Source organism: Equus asinus, chromosome 23 (assembly GCF_041296235.1).
Source record: "Equus asinus isolate D_3611 breed Donkey chromosome 23, EquAss-T2T_v2, whole genome shotgun sequence".
NCBI classification, from domain to species: Eukaryota; Metazoa; Chordata; class Mammalia; order Perissodactyla; family Equidae; genus Equus; species Equus asinus.
The window spans coordinates 62,246,016-62,264,956 of record NC_091812.1 but is presented as its reverse complement, the minus strand read 5'-3'; the positions used below and the strand labels follow the sequence as shown (position 1 = coordinate 62,264,956).

The 18,941-nt window shown below is 45.4% G+C and overlaps 1 protein-coding gene across 10 annotated transcripts; it reads left to right on the top strand.

The window, feature by feature from the left end:
• Positions 1 to 1,504: 1,504 nt before the first annotated feature.
• On the top strand, positions 1,505 to 18,514 carry APTX (aprataxin). 10 transcript variants are annotated; one of them, XM_044756741.2, is made up of 10 exons: positions 1,583 to 1,627; positions 2,447 to 2,646; positions 7,711 to 7,847; positions 9,680 to 9,726; positions 9,960 to 10,262; positions 10,683 to 10,757; positions 10,892 to 10,951; positions 11,772 to 11,998; positions 16,511 to 16,614; positions 17,362 to 18,514. In XM_044756741.2, the coding sequence occupies exons 3-10, from the start codon at positions 7,715 to 7,717 to the stop codon at positions 17,514 to 17,516; spliced, it is 1,104 nt and encodes a 367-aa protein (XP_044612676.1). In that variant the 5' UTR covers positions 1,583 to 1,627; positions 2,447 to 2,646; positions 7,711 to 7,714; the 3' UTR covers positions 17,517 to 18,514. The 10 variants fall into 10 exon arrangements, with proteins under 10 accessions (XP_044612675.1, XP_014712987.1, XP_070351699.1 ...); XM_044756740.2 differs by lacking the exon at positions 2,447 to 2,646 and having other exon boundaries at positions 1,505 to 1,627; XM_070495601.1 differs by lacking the exon at positions 10,683 to 10,757 and having other exon boundaries at positions 1,577 to 1,627; positions 9,685 to 9,726.
• Positions 18,515 to 18,941: the final 427 nt, after the last annotated feature.

Here is an 18,941-nt window from a genome sequence, read left to right as displayed (position 1 = left end):
CTCCAAAAAAGCCCTGAGCAGCCTAACACCACACATTTTTCTCTGTGTACGGTTGAAGCCTTTGCCTTCCATCAGTGAATCTCAAACTTGAGCAAGCCTCAGGGAGGGCTTGTGGAACGGATTGCTGGGCCCCACCCCCAGAGTTTCAGAATCAGTAAGCCTGGGGCGAGGCTCGAGAATTTGCATTTCTAACAAATTCCCAGGTGTTGTGAGGCTACCGATACTGATCCAAGGGTTACACTTGGAGAGCTACTACATTAGGTAATTCCATAGACTCTGTTAATTTCTAGATATCTGTTTGTGATAAATCTTCAGTTCTGGGGTCTATGAAAGTCTTAAGTGCCTGCCCTGCCCTTAGCCATGCGTTGTGCCATGCGACGCTGCTTCTCTGGCCAGCAATACGCTGTAGACAAAGGGCTACACTTAATAGGCTAGCTCTGGAAGCTCTGCCCAATTTTACATAACATATGGTGAATAACCTAATTAGCAAAATCCAATACAATTTTGAATGCAAGACACACGAAGGCAGATCAAGTAGAAGCAGAGACTGAAAGAAGCTTAACTCTGAGGAAACAACACAACTGTTCAGGTTACCAGAGCTGCCTCTTTTTACGTGGAGCAGTGTGAACCACACTCCACCGCCACGAGGCCCACGGTGCCGCTGCGATGCTTCCTCTGCTCCCCACTTTCTGGTCCTGGTGTGACCCTAATATGAACCTGCATCTTCTTTGCTAACGAGGGCAAGTCTCTTCTGTGTTTCCTGGAAGATCCTCCCACCGTCTGTTTTGATAGCTTTGATATCTTCGCACCCTTGAGTCTCTGCTTTTCCATGGAAGGAAATAACATCCTATCTTGATCAAGAAATGTGACACCTAAAGGTTCAGTTTCTACTGAGTTTGAGAAAAATTATAAACTATCCCTTCACCCAGGAGACAGGCATTTTTCCATCTGCCCAAATGCCTTCCAGTCATTGCAATACCTGACTCTTAGGGAACATCCTGGAATTGCTATAAAAATCGGCAGACATATCTCATCCCAACATCCTGCTTCTCTCCTCTCTGATTGCCCTTCCGTCAGTTCATTTAGTGAAGACAGCACTCAGAAAATCTTAGCAGGTTTCTCCGCCTCTAGCCCCTCCAGTTCCTTCTCCCTCGAAAAAGGAGAAAGCAGATCGTAGTTTTGAAAGGGGACGGGAAAACAATGCTAAGAGTAGGTACGGTTTTGCGGCCGAAAAGACGGCCTTAAAGGTAGCGAGCTTCTCCTTCCGAAAGGAGTGTCAAGAGACTGCCTAGAAAGGGCCAGAGGGGATAAGCCGCCTGAAGTCTCTTTCAACTCAGAGACAGAGGCGGGGAGAGGGCAGCGGCTCTCAGGTACCGAGATGCTGAGAGAGTTCGCCCGCCGAGTTGATCTCCGGGAACCACAACCGGGCCACTGCCCGGTGAGGGACCAATTGGGGCGGGCACTTCCCGATCCGGGCATTGGGTGAGACCCTCTCAGCCAATCTTCGGACAGGCGCTGGTGACGTCACTGGCCGCACACCGGCCTGTCTCGTGACGTCATCCGGCAGGGCCGGAAGTGGTGCGGCATGGAGGAGTGATGCGAACTTGCAGGTCCTTGCGATCTTGAGGTAAGGCAGTTGTGGGCCTACCTCCTCTGCTGGCCGGGTCGAAAGGCTGGGTGTGGGCCTTAGGCCGGTCCGCTCCTGCCCGTGCATGCTGGGCTTTGAATAACGCTCTCTGGGCTGCCTTCCCGGCAGGGGCTGCTCGCTCCTCGCGCTCCAGGGCGCTCGGCAACCCACTGCCATCCTGCTCCCTTGGGCCGTGTTTGGGCGGCGCTCACCTTGGTCTCCGACCCACTTGGGGTTCGCCCTCCTGTACCCCCGACGCTGTATCTAACTTGGTCGCTACACAGGCAGAGAAAAGTTCAGAGGCTGGACACTGTCCAACCCAAGGAGGTGACTCAGCTTGTCGGGAAGGACATTGTTTCCTGCAGATACGCGCCTTGAAAGGAACTCGAGGGCCCTTCCCAGCGGCCTCAGCAGGCCTTCCGGGAAGGCCAGAAGCAGCACGCCTTTTCTCACGCAGACCAGTGATAGCGGTTCAACAAAGGCAGGGATCTGATTTCCATTGGAATGAATGTGGTCCAGGTCTGCAGCCTTTTGGGAATTTGATTTATTATTATGGGTCGTTAGAGCACTTGAGACAGGACTGTTCATATGGGCTGACAATACAGATTTGTGCCCTTTCACTGTAGTCGCACAGTCAGAGCTGTTGGATGGTCTTTTAACATGTCCTTAGCTCCTGCTTTCATTCCACCATCACTATTTACAAGAGTGGTAATAGCGTTGAATGCTTACTTTTTGCCAGACATTGAGGTTTATACGCTTCCTCATTTAGCCCTTGTGACAACCCTGTGGTGCTGAGCAATTATTAATATCGTTTTACAGCTGAAGAAATAAAGACAGGTTAAATAACTGGCCTCAAGTCACATAGTGAGTAGGCGGTGGAGCCAAGATTTGAAGTCAAGCAGGTGGACCTCAGAGGCCTGGATGTTCTCCACTGTTCTATCTTGACCTTCTTCAGTTATTCATTAAGTTCCCAAACACCTCACGCCGTTGTTATCTACTATTTTATGGAGAAAATCGAGGTAATCAGGTGTGCTTTTCCTCAGACTTCTGCCCCTGCTTTTCCTTCTCAGAGTCGTCTAGATTTACACCCATCTTTACCTGTCCTTCAGTCTCAGCCGGAACTGTCTCCTCTGATCAAAGCAAATCTTATCTTTGCTTCTGGCCTTTCTTTTATACTTTCACCTGTGAGACCTTGTTTTTGTTTGTCTTTTCTGCCCCGTCTATGTCCCAGTCATGTATAAACAAGGTCAGGTTTTTCAGATTCCTGGCTACCCCTCTCCCCCGCAGCATGCCAGAAAGAAAAAGTTCTTGGTGATCCATCTTCCTTTAGCTGCCATCCAGTAACTCTCTTCCCCCTCTTATCCAGACTGTTTCTTAGAGTGTTCTAAATTCTGTCTCTGTTTCCTCACCTTGCATCCCCTCTGCAGTCTAGCTCTCAGATCTGTCCTTATTCTGAAATTATGCTTGGAGGTTACCAGTGATTGATGATCAAACCAGATAGGCATTTTCAATCACTAGTGAATCTCTTTGCTGCTTTTGGAACTTGGTGATACCTCTCACTCCCTACTCCTTTGCTTTCCAGGACCTTACACTCAGCTGCTTTATTCAACAAACGTTGTGATACAGAGATGAATAAGACCAAGTGCTTTCCCTCAAGGAGCTTGCATTCTAGCTGTTTCTCCATGTGCCTCTCTCAACAGATGTTAGCTCAGGCAAATTTTCCTCAGCAAAAACAAAAACAAAAACAAAAAAAACCTACCTCTGGCACACATTGGCTATGTGACATGAGCATGTAACATGTTCTCTAAGCCTTAAATTTTCTCTTTCTTGAAATAAGAGTTGTTGTGAAGATTAAATAAGATGATATAAGTAAGACATTTAGCAAGTGCCTAGCACAAAGTGCCTAGCCTTTGATAAAGGTATGCTTAATACCAGGGGATCCAGAAGTACAAGACCAGGCCTCGTCCTGGGCAGTGATCGCCAGAGGCCCTTCCTCCAGGTTTCCTGGATCTATGGGCTATGGTGCAGTCTGTTCACAAGGAGATTATAGTCTCATTTGGAGAAGAGAGTTATATCTACATTACATTTTCAGAGAACTGTGATGGTAAATCGACCACACCCAATAACAAGATGTGGAGGAGAGAAGACAGCTCAGTGAAGGCTTCAGGGAGGAGGTGGGACTTGAAATTTGAGTAGGATTTTGGTTTCTAGGAGGGCAGAGAGAATGTAAACCAATACCAGGAGGTGATATTAAGAATGATTTATTTGGGAGATGTGATTCAGTGCGTTTTATCTGAAGGATGTATGTGTGTGCAAGGATGCATGTATGTGAGTCTGGGAGAAGGGAGGGGAGAGCGGGATGGGTAAATGGGACTAGTTCTGTGAAAAGCAGTGGAAGGTCAAAGAAGTAACCTCTGTGGAGTTAGAGTATGAGGGTCTCAACTTCAAGCCTGAGGGGTTTGAGACTGATCAGGGCTTGGCAATTTTCCAGGGCTGTGTTGGACATTATGGTAGCCCCCGGCCACATTTGGCTATTTAAACTTAAATTAAGTTTTAAAAAATCTTACGTAAGATATTCAGTTCCTCTGTCACATTAGCTACATTTCAAATGCTCGATTGTCACATGGTGGCTGTGTTATTGGACAGAGCAAGTTTAGGACATTTCCTTCATTGCAGAAAATTCTATTGGACAGTGCAATTCCAGGTCATCAGATTGATGGCCTTCTGTGGCCTGTCAGATCACATGGGTTCCTTACGAAATAATCAGAATTTCTTTCTGACCAGTCCTCACACTTCTGGAATGAAAGGTATGGAGCTGAAAAATAGAAAATTAGAATTCATTCACATAGATGTGAGGATGTATGGGATTGCCCCAAGAGAGGAGCAAAGCACCGCCCTAAGAAGATGAGCCCAAGGAGGGCAGAGAGAAGGAAGGGAAGAGAGCCTGGGAGAGTTCTCATCTGGTCATTCACTTGCAAATGTTTATTGTATTCTTGCTGTGTGCCAGGTATTGTGTTAAGTGCTGGGAATATACTGATAAGCAAAAATGGGCTTGACCTCTGCCTTCTTAGAGCTTGCACTTTATGATGTTTTACTGGAGGGACTATATTGAGGATTCGGGAACACCCATCTTGTGTGCTCCCCATAGCCTAAAATGTTTCATTCCTAGAAGCTGTAGCTGGAGGCTGACATGGGCCAAGGTATTGCTTAAGGTGAGTTGCACAAGCATTGTGCAGTCACTGCTTCAGCTTCTCAAGAAGTAGTAAATAGGAACGTCATAACTTCAGAACTTTGGGGAGAATCAAGTGCGTGAATGTGTGTTTGTGTCGGGCCGGAGGGGTAGTTCCTCTTATTCTGCAGCAGCCAGCCGTGCTCTCAGCTGCCCGTCAGATTCCTTTCTGGCCCTGCTCTCAAACTGTGTTCTTTCCAGGCTTCTTTTACAGTCAGCGTGAGCAGTCAGTTACCACGTGACTTATTTGCCAATTCCTATTGAAGACATACTTCACTTCTCAGTCCATTACCTGCTCATTCGTCGGTTTCCAGCAAGTGCAGACAGATGCCCCTCTGAGCACACGCATTTGAAAGTGGGGCCTTCCTGTAGCGCCATCATCATCTGAGGCTCCAGGTTTTGGATGTTAGATTTACAGCTGACTCTTCATGCTCTTGCTTCAACTTCACAAAGACCTGCTGGCCTGCCCTTTGGGCCTCCCTCTGGCCCACATTATAGTAACAGCCTCCTGACTAGTCTCTGACTCTAGATGTCTCCACTCCAGCCTCCGTACACACAGCTGTTGCTTCACCTTACTGTGCAGCTCAGAACCTGCCAGTTGTCTTCCACTGACTGTCAGATCTAAACTTTTAGCCTACTGTTCTTTCAACACCTTCGTCTTTTTTTGTCACTCCCTGGGGCAGCTCCTCTGGGTCAGCCAACTAAGGTCTCCTTTCCCCACTGACCAGTTGCTTGTCATTGCTGAAATCTGTGCTGTCACTCGTGCTCTATGGAATGTACCCTCCTACTCTTTTTCTTCCTTGTCAGTCCCCTTGGCTCTTGGCCTTTTCAACTGGGCGGTTTCTGAAGCCTTTCCTGACTGATCCACTTCCTGTGACTGCACCTCCTCAGCCCTCATTTGCTCACTCTGCCGTGCGTGATCCTGTCTTTGCAGTTGGTAACGCAACTCTGATGTTTTAAAATCTGGTTTGTTTTCTCTCCCCCTTGGACACAAAGCTTGTGCAGAGGGCCTGGTAAGTGCTGCCTTGCCTACAAGGGACACTTCCCAAAGAAAGTGTCTTAGGGGCTTGAGCATTGATAAGCTTCTGGAGTCTAGGGAGGCATCCCAAAGATCTAGTCCTGTCCCTGCCCAGCCTCCCTGGGTGATCTCCTCCTCTCCCTCTGCCTCAGCTTCTGTGACCTGTTGATGTCCTTCAGTCCATTCCTCTCCCTGAGCTTCATACCTGTATACCCGACTTGACCCTGGGATCTGCCACAGGCAACTTAATCTCATGTTTCAATCTGAAATCACTTCTTCTTCCCCTACCGTTTGTCCCCAGATTATGTCTCCTTGTATATTCCTCATTTTGCTTCATGGATATTTCCAAATTAGAAATCCTGGTTGGTTGGGGCCGGTCCAGTGGCGCAGTGGTTAAGTTTGCACGTTCTGCTTCTCGGTGGTCCAGGGTTCACCGGTTTGGATCCTGGGTGCGGACATGGCACCGCTTGGCAAAAAGCCGTGCTGTGGTAGGCGTCCCATGTATTAAGCAGAGGAAGATGGGCATGGATGTTAGCTCAGGGCCAGTCTTCCTCAGCAAATAGAGGAGGACTGGCAGTAGTTAGCTCAGGGCTAATCTTCCTCAAAAAAAAAGAAAAAATCCTGGTTGGTGTCTCTCTACTCCTTTGTCATGCCCCAAATGCAGTCAGTAATTAAGTCTACCTGCACGATTTCTTCTTCCTCTCCATCCCCTTTGTGCAGGCCTCCTCTCTCTCCTGAATTTCTTGTCTCTTTCTCCTCTGCTGATACTCTACATGGCCATGAAAGTTATTTTTCAAAAGAAGACCAGCACCTCCACACTTGTGCAGGTTATGTATTGCACAAACGTGCTGCATTCACACTTTAGAAATTTTAGGTTTGTATGTTTATTATGACGATCTTCTGGCAGATGGCAGTAAAATGTATTGTTCTAACATCAATATGTTATTGACAATTAAGGAAGGGAAATCTTCTGATACACATAAAGATGCCTGTGGACTGAAGAACATCCTCTCTTCTTATGTCCTTAGTTCTCTGCCAGGCAGACTCCTCCTCATCCTTTAAAACCCAGCACAAATACTCCTTCCTCATGAAGCCTTTTTTTTTTTGCTGGGAAAGATTTGTCTGGAGCTAAAATCTGTTGCCAATCTTCCTCTCTTTCTTTTCTTCCTCAAAGCCCCAGTACATAGCTGTATATGCTAGTTGTAAGTCCTTCTGGTTCTTCTGTGTGAGCTGTGCCACAGCATGGCTTCTGACAGATGAGTGGTGTGGCTCTCCTCCTGGGAACCGAACCTGGGCCACTGCAGCCCAGCATGCCGAACTTTAACCTTTAGGCCATCAGGGCTGGCTCCTATGAAGCCTTTTTTGACACTCCCTGCGAGAGTCAGTCATTCCTTTCCCTGGGCTAATGCCTATTTGGTTACTCCCTTCTTATAGTGCTTATCCCATTATATTGTAATAATTGGTATTTGAGTCTGTCTGCCCCCGCCTCCATACCCCAGGCCCCTCAAGGATAGGGACAGTGCGTAATCGTTCTTTGCTCCTTTGATCTTCAGCATGTAGCACATAGAATTTATCAGTAAACTTAACAAATATTTGATTGCTTAGCATGATTCAGGCACAGAAGTAAATACTTCACCCACATTATCTTATTTAATCCTCACAACAGCCTCAGAGTCCTGTCATTATCACATTTTACAGGTGAGGAAATTGAGACTAGGGAGGTGAGGTCACTTGCCTTGAGATGAACAGTTGGTAAATGGCGTGTGTGGTGGTGCTGGGTGTGGCCGTGGAGGACTTGGGCTGGTTTTCCCAGATCCTCTTCTGTTTTTCTCCCAGAGTAATGATGCGGGTGTGCTGGTTGGTAAGACAGGACAGCCGGCACCAGCGAATCAAACTTCCACATTTGGAAGCAGTTGTGCTTGGGCGCGGCCCAGAGACCAAGATCACTGACAAGAAGTGTTCTCGACAGCAAGGTAACTGTCTTAGGAATGTGGAGATTACCATGTTTGGTTCCTTTGGGTCGTGATAACCAAAGATGCACATTTCCTGGGTGCTTTTGATGGGAAATCTTTTGTCTGCTATAGACAAAACTCAGGAACTGAGCTCTTTTAGCCAACACCAGGGCCCCATTCCCTCCTGATTCCACCCTGTGACAGTGGTTAGCGTTCAGTGTTGGGAACAGGCAGCTTCCATCCTCTTACTACGGGGTGCTGGAACTGAGTCCTGCACCCTGCCTTGCCCGGGGAGAGTCCACGTTGGGCAGTTAGACAGTTGAGTTCTGGGATCTCCAGGCTGAAACCGTGTCTAAGAAGTGATGGGGTGGTTCCATCCTTTACACGTTGCCTCCCACAGAGGGTGATATCTTTGTAAGACTACGGCATCCAGCTCTTGAAATGCCTTTCCTGGGATTTAGTGAAATGAAAGTCCCTAGGAAAAAGCCTCATTATGTACCTCATTTTTTCTCTAAAACTGCAGACATGCTCACTGCCAGCAGGCCTCCTGCAGTGTGATTCCCATAGCAGAGTTTCCCAAGGCTCGCAGTCTGCAGCACTGATTTTGGTTTTTCCCACAAAAGTTAATCTAAATGGGGAAAAAAAAGCCACGCTTGAGCAGGTTAGATCCAAGATTCAGAAGAAGACACTGCTTCTCGCTCTCTGTCCCCCTCGTCACAGCAGCAACTGTAGGAACATATGTGTCAGCGTATCCTCCATGGAGAACAGCTATGGTATCTCTTCTTTCCTCCCTGTCTCACCCTGGAAACTTTGTTCACTTACCTGAACGTGAGTGTTTAATGTTACTTCTTCCCACACATGCTCACACTGTTCTGACTCTCAATCTTCCTTTTTTTCCCCTAGCATCTTTTGTGTTTTTTAAGCTTGGCACCTGAGCTAACAACTGTTGCCAATCTTTTTTTTTTTTTTCTTTTTCTCCCTAAGTCCCTCCAGTACATAGTTGTATATTTTAGTTGTGGGTCCTTTAATTGTGGCATGTGGGATGCCGCCTCAATGTGGCCTGATGAGCGGTGCCATCTCCATGCCCAGGATCTGAACCAGTGAAACCCTGGGCCGCCAAAGCAGAGTGCACGAACTTAACCACTCAGCCACGGGGCTGGCCCCCTGCAGTCTTCTTTCTAGAATATTCTCTTCACTCCTCCCACCCTATGCCAGCTGAACTTCTGTTTTCCAGGAATGTATCTTCTGTCTCTTTCTCCATGAAGGCATCTGATAGTTTTATGTAATAGTGGAAACCTGATTTAATCCTGAGCCAAGAGCTTGTGAGAGAAGTGGGTCTGCTTCCCTGACTGCAGAGTCTGTGATCCTGAGTGGGCCAAGGGCTCTGGAATAGGGAGACCTGTGGGGATTCAGTGAAGGTGTCGCATACGGATATTAGCAGTAGCTAAGGTAGTATGGATAATGGTGTTGGCTGTCAATGACGGACCGCATCTACAATGGTGGTCCCATAAGGTTAATACCATAGAGCCTAGGAGTGTAGAAGGCTGTACCATCTGGGTTTGTGTAAGTACACTCTACGATGCTTGCATAATGACGAAATCATGTAACAACAGATTTCTTAGACAGGATCCCCTTCGTTATGCAATATATGACTATATGTATGCCATTGGACATTTTCTGCAAGGATTTGGAGCCCCAGCCACCTGCGTAACAGGCAATTTTACTGATAGGCCTTTGAGGAGACCCCTGTCAGGTTGCCTCCTGGAGTGAGGCTTCATTGACCTCTAGGGAGATAGGAGCAAGGGCCTGGTTCTTCATGGCATTTGGGTGTAACTGTTTTCAATCTCTTTCAGTACAGTTGAAAGCAGAATGTGACAAAGGATATGTCAAGGTAAAGCAGGTATGTCTGTCTGTAACTTGCATTTCTATTTTACGCTTGATTTTCTTATGCTGTTGACTTGAGAATGTCTGGGCCAGCCAATATAGGCTTCTTTATCATGTGTGGAAGTGACGGAGTAACGTAAGTGACATTAAGCATGGTGCCTGGCACATAGTAAGTGGTTAGCATAGCAGTGGCTGTATTCCTAATGGTGTCATTGCCATTATTATAATTATTTTCTGATTATTCCATAGGTGGGGGTCAATCCCAGCAGCATTGACTCAGTTGTAATTGGGAAGGACCAAGAGGTGACGCTGCAGCCTGGCCAGGTTCTCTACATGGTGAATGAACTGTATCCATATCTTGTAGAGTTTGAGGAAGAGGCAAAGAGCCCTGGCCTGGAAGCACACAGGAAGAGAATGAGGTCAAGCAACAGTGACTCTGTAGGAAGGGATGCTGCCCAGGAAGCTGAGTCCAGTACAAGACTGGAATCTGGGAGTGACCCTAGCCAGTGCTCTGTGCCCGCACAGAAGGGGAAAGATGCATCTGCCAAAAAGGTGAGGGTCGGGTGCTTGATGGACGCTGGGGAGATTAAATGAGATGTAATGACTGCTGAGGTGTTTCGTAGGCTGTGAAGCCTGGACAGTAGGGGGTTATTAACCATGACAAGGGTTATTAACCGTGATGACAGAGGCTCTTGTTTTTGTCACCAGTCACCTGGATGAATATCCCTTTATGTACTTTTCTCTTGAATTCCTGAGGTAAGCCACTTGAAGGTAGGGCCGTAATGGCAGTGTATTAACTCTGAGCTACTGAGATGGGTCGCTCATTTGTGTACCTATAGGTTAGCATGGGAACACTTTTCATAGATCATGTCATTCGCATCCGGATGTCGAAGTGGAAACTTAGTCAGGCTGTAGGTGGAGTGGTAGGGGGCATAGGGGGCAAAGAGGATGCATTCACACTGGCATTTCCAGCCTCTGTCTAGACATGCAGCTCTGGATATAGGAAGAAGATTCCATGGCTTACAGTTACAACAGCAGAAGGTTGAGGTAAAGGGAATGTAGTTTCATTCTTAAAAACTAACCTTATTTTCAAGTTTGGTTGGACTTTGCTAACACACAATATTAACTAATGCCAAATTTAACTACTGGCAGTTAGGATTTATTTTGCCTTTTTGTTTTAGGAATCATTGGGCCACTGGAGTCAAGGCTTGAGGATTTCTATGCAGGACCCCAAAATGCAGGTGAGAATAAAATTTTGGCATGGAAATACATTTCATGTTTTAAAGGACCACTCCACAGAGGTCATAATACAAGTGAAATCAAAGGAGATCAGTCCTTCTGAATGAAATTCCTTTTATTGGGCTATTTTGTGAGAACAAATGGCTTTTCCCATTGTCAGTAAGTTAGCAACTGGAATTCTTTGGAGAAAAGCTCAGTTCTTCAAGTGAATATCCCCTCTGCCTTGTTCCTCCTAAACTTCTGGGTACTGTTAAGGGAAGTTGTGTTAGCCTTCATGTGGTCCCTTTCAAGGGAACGTCAGATAATGTATTGTGACTGTAGTTACTAGGCTGCCCTGGGATTAGTAGTCAGGCATCATCCTGGGAGGAGTCTGAGTTCTTGAATTACATCCTTGGGTGACAAGGGACCAGATCTGATAGGGCTTCTTGGAACACACGTGCGTGTGTCACATGGTCTGCTGTGTTAGGGCAGAGAAGAGTGCATTTGAAATTTATGCCAGCAAGGATTTCACATCAGATCCTTAGGAAGTGTTTCGTACTGTGCATTGTCTGTGTATTCTGTGTAGTATGGTGATTGAAAACACAGACTCTGAGTCAACTAGATCTGGATTGGAATCGTAGATTTCCCACTTAGTAACTGTGAGACTTTGTGCCAGACATTCAGCTTATCTGAGTCTCTGTGGGCTCATCCGTCAAAATTGGATATGAAAACCTTTTGCACAAGATTGTGGTGGGAATTAAGTGAGTTAAAGAAGATGACATCTCCTGGCACACAGAAGATGCATGGTAGATGTCTGTTTCCTTCTCTTGTGTCCTCTGCTAGGTTTACAAAGACGAGCAGGTGGTGGTGATTAAGGATAAATACCCCAAGGCTCGTCACCACTGGCTGGTCTTACCGTGGGCCTCCCTTTCCAGTCTGAAGGCTGTGACCAGGGAACACCTCGAGCTCCTCAAGCACATGCACGCTGTCGGGGAAAAGGTGATTGCAGAGTTTGCGGGGTCCAGCAAACTCCGCTTCCGATTGGGTTACCATGCCATCCCCAGCATGAGGTAAGCCTTGTGGGTGGTGCTGGTGTGTTCTGGTTCTGTCTGGGTGGACAGATGGATTCAGCCTCGGTCCGCTGAGTGCGCTCATAGCCCTGAGGCCCAGGGAGTAGGGTGGGATGTCTCCAAGGCAGGTGGGCTGAAACTTCCACCCTTCTGTCTGACTTGCCTGCAAGCCTTGAGTTCCTGCTTCTGCTTGTAATCCTGACACGTATGGTTCTTTGTTCCCCTCAAAGTGTAGACCGCTGAGGGTCTAACCTATGAACTAGGTGAAGCCACCTCATTACCCTCAGATGAAGAATTGTGGTCAGTGACTTTTATCTGATTTTTCAGAAGCATCTATGACCCCTAATTGATTAAGGACTATTGTTCTGATGGAGACAAACATCCCTGACTTCTGTCATGACAGCTTTACTAGATCTAAGATTTAAAATAAAACGAGAGGAAAGTGTAGAGCCTGTTTTCCTTTGGCTCATCCCAGAAGGATTCAGAAAGGAATGATTGTTTTCAAAGAAGGCCTGCACAGCAATCTCCACAGTTCTTTTGAGCTAAGCAACTAGATAAGCAGTCTAATGAGATTTCAGAGTTTTTATCTTGGTGTTTTTTTTGGGTGGTAAAATATTCACAGCATAACATTTACCATTTTAACCATTTTTAAGTGTACAGTTCAATGGCATTAAGTACATTCACATTGTTGTGCAACCATCATCACGATCTGTTTCTAGTTTTTTCATCTTCTCAAACTACCTACCATTGGCCCTTCCCGCCAGCCCCTGACAACTGCCATTCCACTTGTTTCTTTTGGTTTTCTTTTTTCTTTTAAAGATGTTATTTTTTTCTGTTTTCTCCCCAGAGTCCCCCAGTACATAGTTGTATATTCTTAGTTGTGAGTCCTAGTTGTGGCATGTGGGATGCTGCCTCAGCATGGCTTGACAAGCAGTGCCATGTCCACACCCAGGATTCGAACCAGGGAAACCCTAGGCCGCTGCAGCAGAGCGTGCGAACTGAACCACTCGGCCATGGGGCCGGCCCCACTCCACTTTGTTTCTATAATTTGACTTCTCTAGGCCCCTCATGTAAGTGGACTCATACAGTATCTGTCTTTCTCACTGGCTTATTTCACTTAGGATAATGTCTTTAAGATTCATCCATGTTGTAGCAGGTGTTAGAATTTCTTTTGGTTATTTTTTTTTAACCACCCAACATTCTTCACATTTTATTTAGGTGAGTAATTTTGACTTAGATTACTGGCTACTTTAATGGAATGAGATTTTCGTGCCACATTTTTTTCCCTGTCCGTACTCTTTCTTTTAAATTGAGGCATAACTTACATACAAAAAATGCATGGTAAAATTTATAATTTGATCAGTTTTGGCAAATGCATATGCCGTGTAACTATCACTCTGATCAAGACACAGAATATTTCTGTCGTCTCGTCCCAGAAAGTTCGCTTGTGTTCCTTTCCAGTTAATTCTCCCCTCAACCCCCAAGCATTGTTCTCATTTCTTTTCAGCATAGACTCGTTTGTCTGTTCTAGAATTTCATGTAAATGGAGTCACGATGTATATTCTTTTTGTCTGACTTTTTTTGTCAGCATAAGGATTTTGAGATTCATGCATGTTGTTGTGTATATCATGGACGTACTTCATTTCTTTGCTCTTGGTTAAATGCCTAGTAGTGGAATTGCTAGGTTATAGGATAGATGTATGTTGTACCTAATATTAAAAAAAAACTATGTCTTATCAAAACCTTATTCAAAAATTTAGGCCGAAAATTTACCTCTAATCCTATTTCCCGAATGCGCTTTTCACATAGAAATCGTGGTGTCCATATCTTTTGCATATAATGAATGTTGTACTAAGGAGGATGCAAACGCAAGCGCTGGGGCCGATGATGGGGGAAGCAAAATGAGCAGTAAGTCAAGTTGCCGCTTACACATCCTTTTATGACCACTCCTTATGCTATAATTTTGAATAAACATTATAGAAAGGGTAACAAATTAAATAATTATTCCTACTGTAAAAGTAATATATTTTCAATTTAGAAAATATGAAAAAGAAAGTATGAAGCAGAACAAAGATCTTCCATAATATCACCACTGATTGAACTCCAGACCTTATTCGAATTTCCCCCTTTTTTCTTAGCATCTTTTTCCACTCTGGGATCCAATCCAAGATCCCGCTGCACTGTGTTTTTGTTGTCTCTCCTCCGTCTCCCCTAATCTGTGACAGTTCCTCCTCCTTTTTCTGGTTTTCATAACCTTGACACCTTTTTTTTTTTGAGGAAGATTAGCCCTGAGCTAATCCTCCTCTTTTTTTGCTGAGGAAGACTGGACCTGAGCTAACACCTGTGCCCATCTTCCTCTACTTTTTTTTTAATATGTGGGACGCCTACCACAGCATGGCTTGCCAAGCGGTGCCATGTCCTCTCCCGGGATGTGAACCGGCAAACCCTGGGCTGCCGAAGCGGAACGTGCACACTTAACCACTGTGCCACTGGGCCCGCCCCTGGCTAATTGTTTTATAGGATGTCTCTCAGTTTGAGTTTGTCTGATGGTTTTTCATGATTAGATTGAGGTTACACCTTTTTTTTTTTTTTTTCTCAAAACACCACAGAAGTGCTGTTGTGTCTTTCTCAGTGCTTCATATGAAGGAGTGCGTGATGTCGAGATGGTTTATTCCTTGTGACGTTTACTTTGGTGGTGTCTGCTGGGTTTCTCTACTCAAAGTCTTTGTAATGGATGAATGTCTTGAATATTTTGAGACTATGCTACTATTTTCTTTCTCTTCAAACTTTTGCCCAGTGATTTTAGCATCTATAGGTGGATCTCGCCTATAACAGTTAATTACTGTGGTGTTTATCTAATGGGGATTTTATGTTTCCTCATTCCTTCTAATTTATTAATAAGAATTCTTCTTCGTGGAAGAGCTATCCCTTCTCCCCCATCAGGTATTTATTGAATTATTTATCAGTATGGACTCATGGATATTTATTTTATTCTGTAGGCTTTGATTCAATCTTTTATTATTTATTTTGTTTCTCATATTGCTCCAGCCTTGGTCATTGGATACTCCTTTAGGTTGGCTCCTCTTTGATATCCTCCAGCATTTTTTGACCACTTCCTTGTTTTCTGGCCCCTTATTTCCTTTTATTCTGGCCCCTTGTTTTCTGGAACAAGATGTTCCAAGCTCATCTTATAATTTTCCTGTTCTAGTGCTAGAATGAACCACTTCTCCAAAGAGCCCTAGTTCCTTTTATTGGAGAGTGATATTTGTACACCAAGATTTGGGTGCTAGGTTTCTGCAGTGAGAGAAGTGGTTGATCCAGGGTGTCTTTGCTCCTAGGTCCTCTCAGCAGATAGAGCCAGGAAGCACACATGCGAATCCTAACCCGCACACAGATTTCTCTGTTTATTTCTGTATTTATCTATCTGTATACATATATGGAAAACCATGAGTTCAGACTGATAACCTCTGATTTCAGTCCCACTCCACAGGTTCATTTTTGTCTCCCCATTTCCTTCATTGTAACTTCTTCCTCCAGCAGTGAGTAATCTGGCTCTCTTTAGCTACAATAAGCTCATTTATTTGTTCAGTTCCAGGATGCATATAAAACAGTTGCAGAATTGCTGACCCACACCCCTGTGAGGAAGGCACTCACTGGGCACAGTATTTGTGTACAGTTCTTTTTACCTTTACGGTATCCACTCACAGTACTGTTTTCCAGAGTTAATTAGGTTACTTATTTTCTTTCTGACTCTCTTCAGTGTGGTTCCTTCACTCATTTGTCACACGGTTCAGTTTCTTTGTTACTGCTTAGGTTCCATTTTGGATTCCCACACACGCGGGTTGATTTTGATTATCTCTTGGGGGGATGTGAAATAGTCCTGATTCTGAGAGTCAGAGCTATACAAAAGGCGTCCTGCTTGGTTTAACAAGTCTAAGGGAGAATTGATTTTCTTCCCCAAACCTGCTTTCCCCTAAGCTTCTCCATCTCAGTAAGTGGCGCCTCCCCAAACCCACGTCCCATCCTGAGATTGTTTGTACCGAGACTCAGTGATCTCTGTTGTTAGGACGTCACACTCAAAGGAGACTGATTAGGATATGGTTCAGGTTCTTGATACACAGCATTCCTTTTCAGAGTTTGTAGGGTATTTTTTCTGCCCTAAACAAGACTCCAGCTGTAAAAGAAATGCTTAATGATGTTGAAAGGATTAAGCCATAGTTGTTTTTTTTTAAGATTGGCACCTGAACTAACATCTGCTGCCAATTTTTTTTTTTCCTTCTTCTCCCCAAAGCCCCCCAGTACATAGCGGTAGATTCTAGTTTAGGTCTTTCCAGCTCTGCTGTGTGGGACGCTGCCTCAGCCTGGCATAATGAGTGCTGCCGTGTCCGTGCCCAGGATCTGAACCGGTGAAACCCTGGGCCGACAAAGGGCAGTGCGAACTTAACCACTTGGCCATGGGACCGGCCCCTAAGCCATAGTTTTTAATGGTCAATTTTTTTTCCTCTCAACTAGCCATGTACACCTTCACGTGATCAGCCAGGATTTCGATTCTCCTTGCCTTAAAAACAAAAAACATTGGAATTCTTTCAATACGGAATACTTCCTAGAATCACAAGGTAAACAGTGTTGATCATTTTCACATTTCTTTTGTTTTCTCAGCTGGTCTTATACTTGATTCAGTTGTTTCCCTAAATTATAACCTGGCCTCAAAAACTCATGTACAATTTGTATTCCCTGTAAGGAGAGCCCCATTAAAAGAAACCGGATTGTTTGATTGTAGCAGGATTGCCCCTTTACAGTGAGCAGCCTTCTTGGGGGACCTAGAAAGCCATTTTGTCAGGGTCAGAAAGGTATTGTTATTATTGTAACAACAGGAGACAACATGTCCTGAGAATTATGGGAGTTCGTGGGGTGAAAGCGCTGGGCATTCTGTCTCTTCTGCTGTCAGCGGGGCAGGAGCGTGGGGGCTGCCTTGTGTCAGGAGTGGTTAGTTAACGGGGGAAGGCTGTTATATGTGGAAGGAAGCATTTCCCAGTGTGTGTACTGTGGAACTTCAGTGTGCTGGGGTGTTAATGGTGACAGCTACGACCGACCAAGGGCCAGCCAGGGCTAAAGCGCTGGGATAGCCTTTGACGTAGTAGCATGGATTGTGAGAGCACATCCTGAAGGAGCATAATCATCTCAAAAATAGGCTGCTCAGATTTAGAATCCGATCAAGCCCATTTTCCCAACATTCTAACCTCACGTTCACCGGCTTTAGGATACCTGGCATGTTTTTATTTGGAGTCGTATTTTCTTTTTTTTGATACTTATATTGGCTTTCCAGAGGAGCTGCCCTCTGAACTTGTTTTCCTTGTCTGTAGCTGTGATCGAGATGGTGCAAGAGGCTGGCAGAGTGACTGTCCGAGACGGGATGCCTGAGCTCCTGAAGCTGCCCCTCTGTTGTCATGAGTGCCAGCAGCTGCTGCCTTCCATTCCTCAGCTGAAGGAGCATCTCAGGAAGCACTGGCCCCAGTGACCGTGGAGCCTGGACCACTGCATCGCATATAGCTCATTGTGTCGAGCAGACTCCTGCCACCTGTTCTGGATGGCTTGTGACCTTTTACTTGTTTCTCGAATTAAAATGTGCAGCTTTTTTTTGTTTTTTACAAAGCTTGTTGTATTCCTGAGTAGCTGCAATGTGGGATGACTCAAAATAGTTAAGGAATTAAGAATTTGGGCTTGTCATGGATGTGTTCTCTGGTGAGGGTGTCTGGGACATGCCTGACCCACCATTTCCAGGACCCACATCAGGTCTGATGCATGGGAGCAAAGCCGTGTTCATACTGACCTAACGCAGGATGTGGAAGCAGAGGGTGGATTGTATATCTCTGTTCCTTACACGCATCCTCCCTCCCTGGAGGCATGTGGGAGCCTTTCATCAGAGCAGCCAGAGGGCCTCTTGTTTATCCCAAAGGTGCTGCTTGGTCTTGTCTCTGATCTTAACCAGTTCTGTGATATTCTTTATCTGATTCATTGGGAGACTTCGTTTCTTCTGTCCCTTTCATTCCCGTCTATCCAAAACCACCCAAATGCTCAGGAAGTCTGTCTGATCCCCTCTCCTTCACTCTGAGCAAACAGGCTAGGTGAGGGGCTGGAGGGATGGGTTTCTCCTAAAATCAGGGGTTCCTGGCTGCTGAGGGAGTACTCAGCCGTGTTCACCGCGCTTCAGCTGTCAGCCTTCTTGCTGGCCTGCTTGAGCTGTTGTCTGAAGATGAAGTTCATTTCTTTGGGCCATCTCTCTCAGGCAGCTGAAAACTATCAGGAGTTCAGCTGAGCGTCACAGTCAGTTGTATGCGTGAAAAGGTAGCTGTCGAATGAAAAAGTTGCACAGACCCTATAGCTTCATTTTTTCCTCAGAACAAATTTGCATGGAACTGTTGATCAAGTTGGTTTTGGGATAATGTCAGAACTAAAGGTAAAAGGAAATCCAGAATGTTGTTTTTGATTAAATTGTTGATGTGTTTGGGCCTGTGACTCTTTTTGCCCTTGAGTTTGTAAAAAAAAAAAAAAAACCAAAAAAACAAAACGCTTTTAACAATAGCTTCTCTCTGGAGAGAGAAAACCTCAGTCCATAGAGCACATTTGACCTCAGTGTCTTTCACAGGTAAATAAGGTGCCGCACTGGTTTCTTGGTGAGCGTGCTTGTAGTCATAATTAGTAGTAGTTAGTGATTACAGCAGCTAATACTTGTTCCACTCCTGTGTGTCTGGCATTATACTAAGCACTTTATTCAAATTCTCTCATTTACTCCTCACTGTCTGTGCCTCTGTGGGCTAGGTGCTATTGTTATGGCCCCTTTACAGGATGAGGATTTAATAGTCTGTAAAGGATCCTGGGCTCCAAAGTCAGTCTTGGTTCTGGTGCATCACACTCATCGTTCCTCAGTTGAAGAGGAAAATGC